Source organism: Xiphophorus hellerii, chromosome 1, assembly GCF_003331165.1.
Source record: "Xiphophorus hellerii strain 12219 chromosome 1, Xiphophorus_hellerii-4.1, whole genome shotgun sequence".
Classification (NCBI taxonomy): domain Eukaryota; kingdom Metazoa; phylum Chordata; class Actinopteri; order Cyprinodontiformes; family Poeciliidae; genus Xiphophorus; species Xiphophorus hellerii.
In genome coordinates this window covers 10,709,131-10,723,166 of record NC_045672.1, presented here as the reverse complement: position 1 = coordinate 10,723,166, position 14,036 = coordinate 10,709,131, and the positions used below count along the sequence as shown (strand labels likewise).

General features: G+C 41.2%; 1 protein-coding gene, 1 long non-coding RNA gene and 1 pseudogene across 2 annotated transcripts in view; 2 read left to right on the top strand and 1 right to left on the bottom strand.

Annotated features, from left to right (window-relative positions):
• The window catches only part of ubr4 (ubiquitin protein ligase E3 component n-recognin 4), a 51,355-nt gene extending 46,848 nt beyond the window's left edge, over nucleotides 1-4,507 (top strand). The window contains 9 exon segments of the mRNA XM_032571265.1: nucleotides 566-658; nucleotides 660-709; nucleotides 790-915; nucleotides 1,010-1,204; nucleotides 1,303-1,450; nucleotides 1,452-1,528; nucleotides 2,372-2,462; nucleotides 2,820-2,982; nucleotides 3,095-4,507. Coding sequence (XP_032427156.1) covers nucleotides 566-658; nucleotides 660-709; nucleotides 790-915; nucleotides 1,010-1,204; nucleotides 1,303-1,450; nucleotides 1,452-1,528; nucleotides 2,372-2,462; nucleotides 2,820-2,982; nucleotides 3,095-3,159 — 1,008 coding nt within the window. The 3' untranslated portion in view covers nucleotides 3,160-4,507.
• LOC116725317 (uncharacterized) lies at nucleotides 4,366-9,159 on the bottom strand. The gene is made up of 2 exons (XR_004340381.1): nucleotides 6,625-9,159; nucleotides 4,366-6,394 (listed from the first exon to the last, which is right to left on the bottom strand). It is a non-coding gene; the product is annotated as an uncharacterized LOC116725317 (long non-coding RNA).
• A 1,594-nt stretch (nucleotides 9,160-10,753) lies between these two features.
• On the top strand, nucleotides 10,754-13,238 carry LOC116709586 (transcription factor HES-5-like; annotated as a pseudogene).
• Nucleotides 13,239-14,036: the final 798 nt, after the last annotated feature.

The window sequence follows — 14,036 nt, the reverse complement described above, 5'->3', positions numbered from 1 at the left end:
TTGGTGTGCAGGCTGGATAAAGACCTGAAATAATCCTCTTGGTTTATTAAAATACACGCAAGCAAATTTTTCCTCAGAGGCTGGATGCTTCATCAGCGTTGTTATGACAGACAAGCATGTTACATTGTGTAAGGTCATTATTGCGATATTATGTGCACTGCCTTACAAAAGTATTTAGACCTGCTGAACCTTGTCACAGTTTTATCACATTACACACCTAAATGTATTTTATTGGAGCTTTATGCGATAGACAAACACCTAAGTAGAGCAAAAGTGAAACATGAATGTTTTGCTGTGAGAATATTTTACTCACAGAGGAACTTAAGTTTGGAGTTGGACTTTCCAAAAAGGAACGGGCCATATTTTCACTCTTTAGATGTGGGAAAACTAGTAACGACATACAAATGATTACTCTACAAAGCAGGAAAAGGTCATTGGATGAAAACATTATGCAAAGCCAAACAATTTGGCAACATTATGCTCTTGGCTAAATGATCTGCTTGGCCCCTCTGAGCAGCTAGCATAACAGTTTTCACTAAGATTTTCTCTTTTTCTTTCTCACTAGCCAACCAAAGTTTTGGGTATTTACACTTTCACAAAGCGTGTGGCCTTGGAGGAATTTGAAAACAAGCCTCGCAAGCAGCAGGGCTACAGCACCTGTGTCCCACTTTAACATAGTCCACTATGACTGCCACCTGGCCGCCGTCAGGTAACCTCCTCCTCTGCTCTCATGCCTCCTCTGTTCTGATTTACTCCAACGCAAACGCCTAATGCTGTTCCTCCAATCAGGCTGGCTCGTGGGAGAGAAGAGTGGGACAGCGCTGCTCTCCAGAATGCCAACACCAAGTGCAACGGACTGCTGCCCGTCTGGGGGCCTCATGTGCCAGAATCAGCCTTTGCCACATGCTTAGCAAGGTGACTATCCGACTCTGTCTGACATTGAGGGATTAGATGTTTTCTCATTGAATCACAGCTTGATTGTTCTGGACCGACCGTGTCTACCACGCAGGCACAACACATATCTTCAGGAGTGCACGGGTCAGCGGGAGCCAACGTACCAACTCAACATCCACGACACCAAACTGCTGTTTCTGCGCTTCGCCACCGAACAGTCGTTCAGCGTGGACACAGGAGGCGGGGGCCGCGAGAGCAACATCCACCTCATCCCCTACATCATCCACACAGTGCTCTATGTTCTCAACACGTACGTTTTACACCTCACAACTATACATCACCTCGGTGTTTCTGCTGCCAGCTTCATGCCGGAAACAGTGAGTCTCATTTTAAGATCTGTCTGTTCAGTACAAGGGCTACGTCACGAGAAGAGAAGAATCTGCAGAGTTTCCAGGAGCAGCCGAGCGACAAATGGGTGGAGAGCTCTTATGAGGTCGAAGGACCTCATTATTTCACCATCCTGGCCATGCACATATTGCCCCCTGAACAGTGGAGGAGCTCAGCGGGTTTATTTCCTTCGAAGACTACTGGTCGCCGCACATGCACGCAAAGTTTCTGCTGTCTCCACAAACAAGTACGACACTCTCCCCTGTATCGGTCCAGTTTTTTTTTTGGTTTGTTTTTTATGATTGTGGTCTTGCATACGTTTGACAGTGAGGCAGTCTTGCGTTTTGTTTCACTTCACAATGTTCACGCAGGCTTAAAAAGTCTTAAGTTCATGTATCTAAAATGAAGGCCTTGGAATGTCTTCAGTTCATTTAAACAAAAACTATGGTTGGCCTTAAAATAATCACAGGCCTTAAATTTTGTTTTGATAGAACTATGTAATCATATATTCTATGTATATTTTTCTTCTCGTGGGATTTTTGGTTGAGACTACCGGTAACTCATTACTAACATACATTGACAAATATTAAGTAAAATATATTGATCCTAACACACCCTTGTTATCTATCTAGCTAACTAGTTTTCTTTTTTGCGTCTATCATGGGTAAATGCAAATTCATTGCCAGTTGGCTGGATGAAGTTCTTACATTTAGGTGTAGATACAGGTCTTAAATTCCACTCGTAATGGTCTTAAATGTTAAGTTGTAATACTGCACATGTGTTGGATGGGAGGTAATAGGAGGCTTGGTGAGAACTGTAGTTTTTCATTCTGTTGTAAGAGGATCGCATGTTGTTAGTTATGGCGACCATTAAAGTGTGGATGCTAACATTAGTAGTGGGATCATTGAGTCAACATTAAAAAGGTTTAGATTTGAGTTGGTGATAGCTGCAGGAACTACATTTGCTTATGTTACAATCCAGCCCTACTTCTAACATTGCTTCATTATCTTGAAGATGAAGATAAAATCATACAGTTTTTCACACTTGTCTTAATCCTCTTCTTTGTTTTTTTTTTTTGTTTAATTTCCAGAGTCACAGATAAAACACCAAAGGAATATGCAGTGTACCGCTCTCCTCTTCTCTTCTGGGGCTTGGTGGATCTCGTCTACGACATGTTTAGGGTAAATGTCCACTAATGTTTTAAAATCTTCTGAAAACAATCATCTCCTGAAGCGTTGTTCTCTTCGCTTTGTCTTATTTCTTTCACTAGAAGCTGTTAAAACATTGATGAAAGGGCGTTAAGATCAGCTTTGTAAAACTTTGTTATATTTTGGTTTGTGTATCATGCATTGCTTCCCCCCCTCCCCCCAAGTAAAAAAGGGAGTACAAAGCATAAAAGAAAGCAAGATAATATTCTAGCAGACATATCTGGCAGTATTCAAGAAGACTTCGTTTCTACGTGAGCCATGTGTCCATCTATGATATGTTTCCTCATAACATGATCACAAATATTTTTTGTGCTCTTATGTTGATAACAGAAAGTACCTACCAGCAACACAGAGGGGGGCTGGTCCTTCTCGCTGGCAGAATATGTCCGTCACAACGACATGCCCATCTACGAGGCCTCTGAGCGGGTGCTCAGGGCCTTCCAAGATGAGCTCATGCCCGCCGAGTCCATGTCTGAGTTTTTTGATGTTGTAGGTCAGTGGAAACGCACTCCCTGTTTGATTTTAGAACTACAAAATTATTTGGACCAAGTAGTTCTTCCCCTCCCCTAGTGTTTCAAATTTGCAACCGTTTGTATCTTTTCCAGGTCTCCTCTCTGAAATCCCAGAGCCAGACCTCTTCCTGCAGGATGTGTTGAACTCATTGCCCTGAACCAACCACACCCCTCTAACACCCGACAAATATAATCGATACAGCTACCAACTTGAAGAAAAAAAAAGAAGAAAAAACTAAGAGGTCTACACTCTGAGACACAAAGAACACATGCAGTTGGTCTACACCATGCTTCCTCCTTAACTCCCACAACCATATGACATCTCAGAATAAAATAAGCAAAACCTGTGTGTAGTCTACAAAAACAGATTAAACACCTCTACCACCAAGACGCCGCTATTAAAAGGGGAATGATGCGCTAAAACAGAATTTACTTTCTGTCGGACTGATTGAAACTGCTGAAGTCTTCATTTAAAGTCATGATCCTGTTTTTTTTTTTTTTTTAGCAAGCTCGACTAAAAATGACCTTTTTAGAAATTTTGTGAATATTTCTGGTGTGCGCTCTCCTTGTCAGAAAGCTGAAAGTTTTTCTCTCTTTTTTTCCTTATTTTTTTTCTGAGCAAGTCAACAGCATTTTCACATTCAGACGTGGATCTTTTTGGTTGACAGTAAGAACTTGTGAATTCTGTTTTGGGGTGATTCAGCTGTTGGCCTTGGAGCCCTCGCCCCGTACGGTGCGACATTAGAAGAACCGAAATACTTTTGGGATTTGACCCGGCTCATATTACGAGTGGCATTTGATTTTATCTTTTCCGTTTTTTGTTTTTGTTTGTTTTGCTTGGAGTTTGGTTTGTGGTCGGGGGTTTTTAAATCGACAGAGTGCTTTCATAGTCACACGGTTGCAGTGCCTGTCATTTTCCCTCTGCTGTTCAGTCTACAAGTTTATGTGGATTCTAACTGGAAATTTGAGTGACGGTCGGGAGAATAAAAATGTCTTGGGTTTGTTTTATCAACATCAGAAGTGAAACGGGATTTAAAAAAATAATAAATAAAAAGTTTTGATTTAATTTTTTCCATATACTTTCTGCCTTTTGAAGTAAGTCCATGAAAGATTCCATCTGTTGCAATGAGATGCCAGAAATGTCTAAAATGACAATAAAACAGACTTGCATTACATGCTTTAAACACTTTCCTCTTATGATTTTGTTGTTCGGTTTTGCTTTCCTTCATTTCTAAGGCCACTCTCCACTCGAATTTAGACTTTTCAAATTAACCGACCTACACTCTCTGGACGATAACCAAAATTTATGTGAAGTAAATCTCAGCATCTCACTCACTTTCAGATGACAGAAAACTCTGTCGTTGTTCTTCAGATCTAAATGCATGGTGTACACTTTCCCCAGTTCATCATTGATTTGCTTTTCCCAATGCTACAATGTTTAAACTGTTGCTGAATGTCTGCTTTTTTTGAATTTAGCGTATAATTAATAAAGCTGTAATACTTTCAGTCTGATTCAAGGGTAACCTCTTCTGTTTTGGCTGCTGTTTGCACATTTAGAAAGAAATCCTTTCATACCGGAGCTATGTCACCGCATATAGTGCACTGCACAAATATTCATGGACCTTAAACCTTTTCACTTTTTGTCAGAAGACACATGATACCTCTTTAGATCTCCAGAGATCCACTGCTCATGTGGGGGGAGCTGCTGATAGGACAAGTGTTGGTAATGAACTCAACAAATACTTTAAGGAAGAGCGACCAGAAGAAAATCATTGTTTAAGGTCAGCAGTGTTTTATTTGGAAGAAGGTAGGAGATGCTCTAGTCAGATGAGTCCAAAATAAACTTTTTGGCCCACATACAAAATGTGTTGTCAAACACTAACTTGGGTCATAACGGCCCAGTCAAAGTGCGGCCTCTAATGAATGGGAGAATCTGTGCGGCCAAACTTGAGAACCACTGACTCTATTCATCTTGCATTGACTCATGATGGACTGAGTTCGTTTTGCACACATTTATCAGACTTGTAAAGGAATTAATTGTGACGTGGAACAGACGTTTTTCTCTCTCTCTCCCTCAAATTGCAAATTAAACACATTAAAGTTTGCAGTTGTGACAAAATGTAGAAACATTCCAGAAGTAATGAATATTTATTTAGGCTCTGGGTGTTTTGTTTTGCTCTCCTGGTGGCTTATTGCTGTAGAAAGATCATTTGAAGTTCTTCGCAGTATTCTACATTTACTTATAACTCCTAAACATAATCTGAAATAATTTACGGATGTGGACAAACCATCATTACGTTCAGTAACGTTGATGGGATCACATTTATTTAAATTAATACACCTTACGTATTTACTCCTCCTATTTGTACCACCATAAAAAAAAAAAGTCCAGTTAGTGAAAGTCTTTTTATACGTCTGACAATCAAGTTGTTGCAAATAATCACAACTGAGAAGTAGTTTTCTCTGTAGGTAGTCAACAGCTGGGAAAACCACACTGAGGCGTTTCCACTCATTTTAATTCACTTTAGCGCCATTTCAAAAGCTAACGTTATCAAGACACTTTGCCAAACTAGAATCCCAACGTCACTTCTCTATTTCTACCTCTAGAGGGCGACACACTCCAACATTCATGATGAGGTCAAATATGACATCTGGGAAAAATAAAAATGTGAATCTTAACTTTACCTTCAGAATTAGCTGCTCAAGATAACCTTAAACAGATTAAAGCTAGCGCTCCATAACGAGTACAAAGACAGAACTGCACATGATGGCTCATTTTGCATCTTTTTGGGGGGTTTTGGCAAAAACGTGTCTCATACACTATAAACACCGTCTCGAAACATTCTGTAAAATAAAAATTACCCTTTTAATCAAAAGAATATGGCTTTCAGTTTAAATCAAACAATCTTAATGACGCGGTCCACATTAAAGGACGCTTAAGACAAAGAATGCACATTTGTGAACCACTAAAGTCACAGAGTTTTATTTTATTTTATGCTTTTCACAATTTAAACCTAATAAGGTGAATAAACCTAAATAAAAATAATATTTTTTAAAAAATAAGGTTTTTTTTCCCCTGAGTGAAACATCTTCAAGGACGCTCCAAACAAAATCACCATTTTTTAAAATATTTTTTACATAATCCATCAGTTTGTCCATTCATGACTGGCAGCACAGCGCCATCACGTCCTCAGCAGGGGGAAAAGGGAGCAGCCTCATGACTTCCCTGCAGGCTCGGGTGAAGCCGTTCTGGAAAATGAAGAGTGTTTCAGTGGAGCCTGTCCCAGGCGTCCCCGACTGCTCATCCCCGCACAGAGCTGGCTCTCCAGAGCTGAGCTGAGCTGAGCTGCTTTGTTTGTGTGCTTCCTTTCCAAAAGGCTCATCTTACACAAGCTGAAAAGAAATGGGATTACATTTTAAACATTTGAGTTTTATTTTTAAAATTCATCACAGGAATTCATCACGGAGTATTGAAAGCAGATTTCCAAAGTATGCTATTGCTTTGGGATCCTTATAGATTCCTCCCCATTTTTAAATCAAATCTCCACTTTAATGCAATCTAAAATACTTTCTAGTTCTAAATCAACATCAACTCAAGCTAAACGTCCAGGAAATGAACTTACGCCGTGCGCTGATCCTCATGACGGTCGCTCACTCAGGGCCTTCAAGAGGTTTTCAAGGTTATGATTTTGACCAACAAGGTTTTCCTCCTTTAAATACTTCTTCACGCCAACTTTCCCACTCATTTAATGCCATGCTGGTTCTCACCGCGTTTGACCAATCACAAAAGCAACGCAGTGACAATAGAAAGTGAATAAATTAGTTGGAACGATGATAAACAAAGGCCCCAATCTGAAGGAAACAGCTGGGAGGGGCCCTTCAGGAACCTCTTGTGGCTCCCATGATGCTTTATTATGGGAGGATGTTTGGTGGGAATGTGGAGGACAAACTTTTTCCTCAGTGTATTTTGTTTTACAAGTGTCTATTTAGTAAAGAATGACATGCTAAGTTTTTAAAATAGTAACTTCTTGGTGTTTAGTTGATTATTTGACCTCTAGCAAAGCAATTATTTACAAATCAGAAAAACGCCCAATTTTTCCTACATTTATTTCTAAAAACCATCTTGATGAAGCAAATTAGAAGGCTTCTCAGCTCACACACACACTTGATCTTCTCATTTAACTTCTCGTCTCTATTTCAGCCTCTCCAGTTCTCACGGTGAGCGCCTCTCATGCTTGATTGACCGACAAAAGCACTCGATCCATCCAGATGGTGTGCCTGGAAGCTCTGTTGACAACCTTGCCTTCCTTGGTGCGTGTGTGTGTGTGTGTGTGTGTGTGTGTGGTTTAAAGGGTGGGTTGGTCACTCGGTCTTTGTTCAACGGGGCACACTTCCTTTGTGCAGCCTGCCTTGGAGTCATTAATGCTGAAGTGTGGGAAGCCTGGGACCACGGCAGCTCCCACGTTCCACACAGGCAGGAAGGGAGCGTGTGACCGAGACGTGGCCAGCGGCAGGCTGATCAACCTGTGTGTGGGCGTGTGTGTGTGTGTGCGTGGGTGTGTGTGTGCCTGGGGTGTTGACGTGTGCTGAGAGCGGGCAAGCTAACAACTGAAGCATTCTTCTGACACTTCGCTCTCTTCAGATACACTGAAATACTGGTCATGTGAAAGACTTTAAGCTCAAAATGAGTTTTTGATACAAATGTTTAACTCGCTCCCCCTTTTTTCAAACATGAAAAGTGAAGGACTGAAGAGAAATGGTACTAACAGAAGAGTCAACTCCGGTAAGTAAAGGAGAAGAGCTGAAAGTGTTAGCTGATGGTGACCTATAAAAGTCACAGTATATCAAAGTCTGATTCCAACATCAGAGTTTCTAAAAAAAAAAAACAACAACTTGAAGCTGCTTAATTGGAGACACAGTCGGATCACCTGTCAGCAAAGACTTTTTACTGTTTTGTCAATGTTGTTGTGTAAGCAACAACACAACAACAGCCTTTCTGTTTGTGTTTTAAAAATTCCCACCTTGCTGCAAGGAAAATTCCCCTAAAGTGACAATAATAACATGACTATCCTGAAATATGTGCTGCTACATAACTCATAAGCCCTTGAGTTTTAATGGATTTACCACAAATATATTTGTCTGATGGTGTAATTATCTCTTTTCTGAAAGGCTTTATGAGATGCTCTGTTAGTGTTTAATCTCCAATCTCGATTGTTGTGTCATGACTTTAACTGAGGTCTGCTTCACATATCAAACCTGGTCTTGTCTATCAAAGCTGGGTCAAGCTGAAGGCCTAAACTTGAAAACTAAAATTCAGAGATGTTTGTCATCTACTGCTAATGAACTTGTGCTTTTTTTTCTTTTTTTTTTTTTTGCAAAGATTGGAAAAAACTTCAGTCTCCACATGTACGGATGAAACAAACCCCAAACCCGGAACCGCAGCAGTGGAATATTTTTCAGTTTCCTTTATTTAATCAGGTAAACCCCGTTGAGATCTAGATCTCATTTTCAAGAGGGACCTGGGCAAAAAATTTGCAATACATTTTTACTGCACACCACTCTACAAATTTCTAATTGTATTTTATTTGCAGTTAATTGCTTTTCAACCATGACAGATGAAAGGTTTACCAGCATATTTGATGTGTGTTACTGTGGCGACGGCACTCATCAAAATGCAATGTCTGTTCAACTGTTGACTGTCTGGTGTATTCTTTATAACTTTGAAATGTTGCTTATTTATTATGTAAAACGCCTTGCTGCTATAATGTGTCACACGAATAAACTTGATTGATTGATGATTGATCGATTGATTGTAAAGATGAACTGAGAACCACTTTATTATTTGGATCATGTCATGTGAGTCTGATACATGAAATCCGCATAAAATACGTGAAAGTTTGGGCTTCTAATGTGACAATGTGAAAAAAGTTCAAAGGATGTGAATATTGTGAAAAATACATGAAACCACAGAATTAACATTTGTAGATGTCCTTTTCTCCTCACACTGAAACTTCCTTTATTGTGACCTTAATTATGAAAATACACCAGTATTTGAACAAAGAGCCCCAATAATGGTTGAACCCATAGGCGTAACTTCCTGAAGGACTGGTGTGGACATGTCCCCACCAATATGTCCTACAGGGGTGTCAAACTCCAGTCCTCAAGGGCCGCTGTCCTGCAACTTTTAGATGTGCCTCTACTGCACCACCTGAATAGAATAATTAGGTCATTGAGGCTCTGGAGAACTGAGGAGGAGGTAATTAAGCCATTTTGTTCCAGTGTTTTGTACCTGTGGTACATCTAAAAACTGCAGGACGGTGGCCCTCGAGGACTGGAGTTTGACACCTGTGTCCTGCATCTATTTCCGGACAGTAACTCGGAAGCAGCTGCGCGCTGTAAAGCAGTAACAGCCAGTTAATGCTTTTTTAAAATTCCTTTGTAAAATGTAAGCAGTAAATCCTCAGTGATCAAGTGGATTGGACATCACGTGACTTACTTGTGCGTGGCAGTGCGCCATACGCGTTGTTTTACGTCGAGTCAGGAATACCTGTGGTTGGGGAAAATGTCACAATCGAGCAAAGACTCCGAAAAAAGGGAGGCAACGTTTTGATATTAATTGAAAACGCTATGAAGGAGGAAGATGACAAGGTCCAAAGGGAATCACATTTCACAGGTCAGTCAAAAGCCTTAATTAAAAACTATGTGAAGGAAGAGGGGAGCAGGTTAGTTATGCGAGCTTAACTTCATTATGTATCCTACTCCTGCTACGCAGTTCTGAGTATTTCGGTTCAATTAACACAAAAATAAGGCGACACACTAGATTTTCTGACAGATAATCAGGAGTGGAGGCTGTTTATGGTCTGGTGTTTCAGGACGCAGACCCTGAATTCAGACACAGTTTTTTAGTCGCCCGTTTTTATACATTTTCCCCCCTGGACTAATTGCGTCATTTGGTCGGAGAACGTGGCAATTTTCAGAGCAATCATCAAATAGGATGAAATATTTCATAAAGCATAAAGAGCCAAAGTTCGTCAAATTTTAAATCATGGCTCCTGCAGCGACAATTAAGTAACATTTAATTATTGGCCATTGTAAAAGAGAAATTAGCTTTGTTCTCTCTTGTATCTTTGCAGAACTGACAGAAACCAAACTACTTACAGATTTATTTTCAGAAAGAATTTATATTTTTACATATCCAAACATCAGCATCTCAGCTTCAAGCCACGTTTTATAGAATCCAGTAACATCGATGGTCCCTCTACTCACGAAATGCCCCAACCAGACCCAAAAAAGGTTTTGCGTCTTTAATATTTGTTTTATTTAAGACACATCATATCTGACCTGCTATGTGTAATTCAGCAGGACAAAGGTTTTGCCAGCCAACTGAGGAACAGCTGTGGAGTCTGAATCACATCATTGAAAAATACAAAGTTTGATTCATTTGGTTTACACAGAAGTTCCTTATTCTGCTTTTGAAATGTTTAATAACATTTTGATTGTAACAGAATCTCATGTTGTTGATGTTTTTAGCACTTGATAAAAAATCAGGCAATAAAAGGCAACTGTGTGATAATTCTTCACAAAAACTATTACTGAGTTATGAAACTGTTTAAAATTGTAGGTAAGCATTGAGCAAATACTTATTCCACAAATTAGAACATGACTGAAAAGTTCCTCTGTTAATTCCATCACCAAGTGAAATACATCATATAGATTAATTAGATTCCTCCCGTTTTAACATATTTATATTTCAAAGTGGGTTTAATACCTGCTAAAAGGTTATTTTCTAAATTAATCTGACAGGCCTGATCAGGACGTATATCCTAATTTATTGAATAAGACTGTATTCACATGTAAGTTTTGGCTTTATTCTTGGCACTAAGAAAGAAAAGAGCTTCCAGTAACTGATGGAGCGTCAGCGGGTCTGGCACCACCTCGTCCTCACCAACTCAGACACAAAGTTACACCCTTGGTTGAACCAGTCGTTTATAAATGCTTGTTTTTACTCAACCGGTTCTCTTCCTTCCAGAGACGCCCCTCCCTGTTTTTACTTTAGGCATTTCTGCGTCGTCCCAACTGTTGCGCGGCAGCACCGGGGAGGTTTGCTGCCTCCAACAGGTGGAAGTGGCCGCATGTTGGGTCTTTTCAAAGCGGCTGGCCCCTCTGTAACACCCACGTGTGCCTGGTGGCGGAGGCACTTTGTCTGCAATTACGTGGCAGTGGAGACGACATGAGACAGCGGCATGCTTCCCTCTGGGGTCACCACTTTCCCATATCAACACAAGCGCCGGGTCACTCTCCCAGCTCCCCCCCCTACCCCCACCCCGGGGCTCTTTCTCTCGCGGTCCATTTCTCCACCTGCTCCCCGGAGGCACACTCATTGTCCCCACGGCTATAAACACTTCATTGAGCTTGTGGCAGCCCTTGCGCTCCCTCAAGCCCTTCCCAGCGCTCCCATTGGCTCCGGGGACTGTGAGAAACTCCGACAGGACTCAGACTCACACATTCATATGGAGATGTGTGTGTATAAATACGGGACAGGAGCGGCGGAGACGGGGCAGCACAGACTCGACCCGGCTCTTCACGCTGAGCTCCTCTTACTCTGCAGCGATGGCGCCCACTGCTTACGGCCAAGCCAGCAAGGAGCACCTGACTCCCGCTCACAAGGTAAACCTCTCCTCCGACTTAGACCTGGGGTGTCCAAAATGGCCGTTTTTGTGACCCTTGGACTGATTTTGTGCATTCTAGAATGATCCGGCTCAGGCGGTTGATGCAGAGGGAAACTTGTAGTCAGGATAAAAATTTCTTCCAATGTAAATTATCAAAGCTTTCTTTATAACCAAGGTAGAATCATGACTTTTACTAAACGGTCAGTTTTTCTGCACCAAAATCAGCTTCTATTTAAGTTTTGTAACTTGGCTAAGTATAGCAAGTGTTAGCTCAATTGAGCCTGAAAGGGTTTTTAATTTATTTTAGTACACCAAAACTCTTTTAACATTTCAGATCTTAATGAATAAGAATTCTTTTGTATAAGGAAAAAACCGTAGACTCCCTCATTTGCTTACCTTGAAAAGTGACAATATAAAGTGATTCAAACTTACTCAACCATCTTCTCTTTTTCTGTCCTTCAGCTGAGAAAGCCGATGGTGGAGAAATTACGCAGAGACCGCATCAACACCAGCATCGAGCAGCTGAAATCCCTGCTGGGTCCCGAGTTTCTCCGGCAGCAGCCGGACTCGAAGCAGGAGAAGGCCGACATCTTGGAGATGGCCGTGTCCTACCTGAGGAGCTGGCAGCAGCAGCAGCAGCACCTGACCTCCAGGCCCCATGACGGCCAGGGACGGCTACTCCCGCTGCGTCCAGGAGGCCGTCGGCTTTCCTGTCCCGCAGCGAGGTCCAGACTCAGGCTCACCGGCTGCTCCTCGGCCACTTCCAGGGCCTGCAGGCGTCCGGCAGGAACGGCCTCGGCCTCGGCAGCCCCTCTCCACCAGGCTCTCCCCTCCATCGGGTCAGCTCCAACAAGGAGCTGGGCCCGACCGGCGGCTCTCTGTGGAGACCCTGGTGAAACCTCCCAACAGAGAGAGAGAGAGAGATCACTACGTCTGTGAACGTCATGGACAGAAAAGTAAAAGACTCCCCTGGAGTCTAACTTCCTTCAACCTTGGGCACAAGTTTAACTGTGTAGTGAAATTGTGCTGGTGTTCCCATGGAAACACTGAAAACAGTCGGGTTGTACTGAATATCCACACCATGTGTGTTCGTTCCTTCAAAAGACTTACTCTGTGATTAGTCGCTTCTCTGTTCCTGAGTGGAACGTTAATGGAAAGCCATTGCTGTGCCGTTTGAACCATGTTGGTTTTATTTTCTATAAGTGTCTGAGACATTTGCCGGAACAATCTGTGTATCGATACTGAGTACCAGCGATTTATATGTTTCATCATTTTCAGTTGATGAAGTTTTATCGAGCCAGTGGATCCATGTTTACTGTAATCCTGTTGGGATTGTAACACGTGTATTTGTAACCATTGTTTGGCTTTTATTTGAATGAGTGTAACTGGAAGTTCTGTTTATGACGTCCATAATAGATGTTTCACATCTTCTACTTGATGCCTTTTACAAAGGTATTTTATTCTCGCTTCAGACTTTACCGAAACAATCTCTCGTGTTGCTTCTGTGAGAAGTTTGCATTTGAAAATGTGAAATAAATCAACTTCTGATGAAGTTTTAAACACAGAAACCGTCAGTGTTTGTCTTAATTTTAATCATTATTTTATATGCCGTGTTTCAGCTTATTCCCGTTATCAAATCACCTTCAGCTGTCTTGACTTGGATCTGATTCATCTATCAAACATTCGCCTGAAAGACGATCAGCAGGTCAAATCGCAGGTCGATTACAGGAACAGGTCAAGAGGCTTTTAAAAGGAATTCCCTGCAATTTGAGATTTAAATCAAATTCTTTATTTATGAGATACTTCAACAGTAGATGTAATGAGTTAAACTTACAAGACAGGAATGATATAACATAAAAAACGTTTTCTTGGTGGAAGCTTATAAATTTGAACAGTCTGATGTTCAGATTTGTTCTGCCTCTGTGTCAGGTCTTTGCTTTTATTTTCTCTCAGTACGTTGAAGGTCTTAGCACAATTCAAAAGAAGTAAAATAAAACAATTCAAATGTCAGATATCACTTTTAAAAAATTAACAAGGAATACTAGAAATAAAGTTTTGTTTTTGCTACCTCACGACAATTAACCTAAAATACATGTTGTTTGCATACTTGGGACCAACAACGCTACCTGAGTCGTCCACCTCGTGGCGCATCTGGCTTGGTGGGGTTGAAGTTTCGTTCTGTGACGTGTCATTCATGTTACCAGCTTCAAAAGTGTCTCTTCTTACCTCATGTTCTGGTCAAGGATGTGTGGAAACAATTCAGGAAGTTTTTGTTTCCCACAAAACCTCTGAAGATTCTCAAAAAGTCCCTAAACTTCAAAGAAGGCACATTAAAAAATCCATTTAAACAAGTTGGAAATGATCAT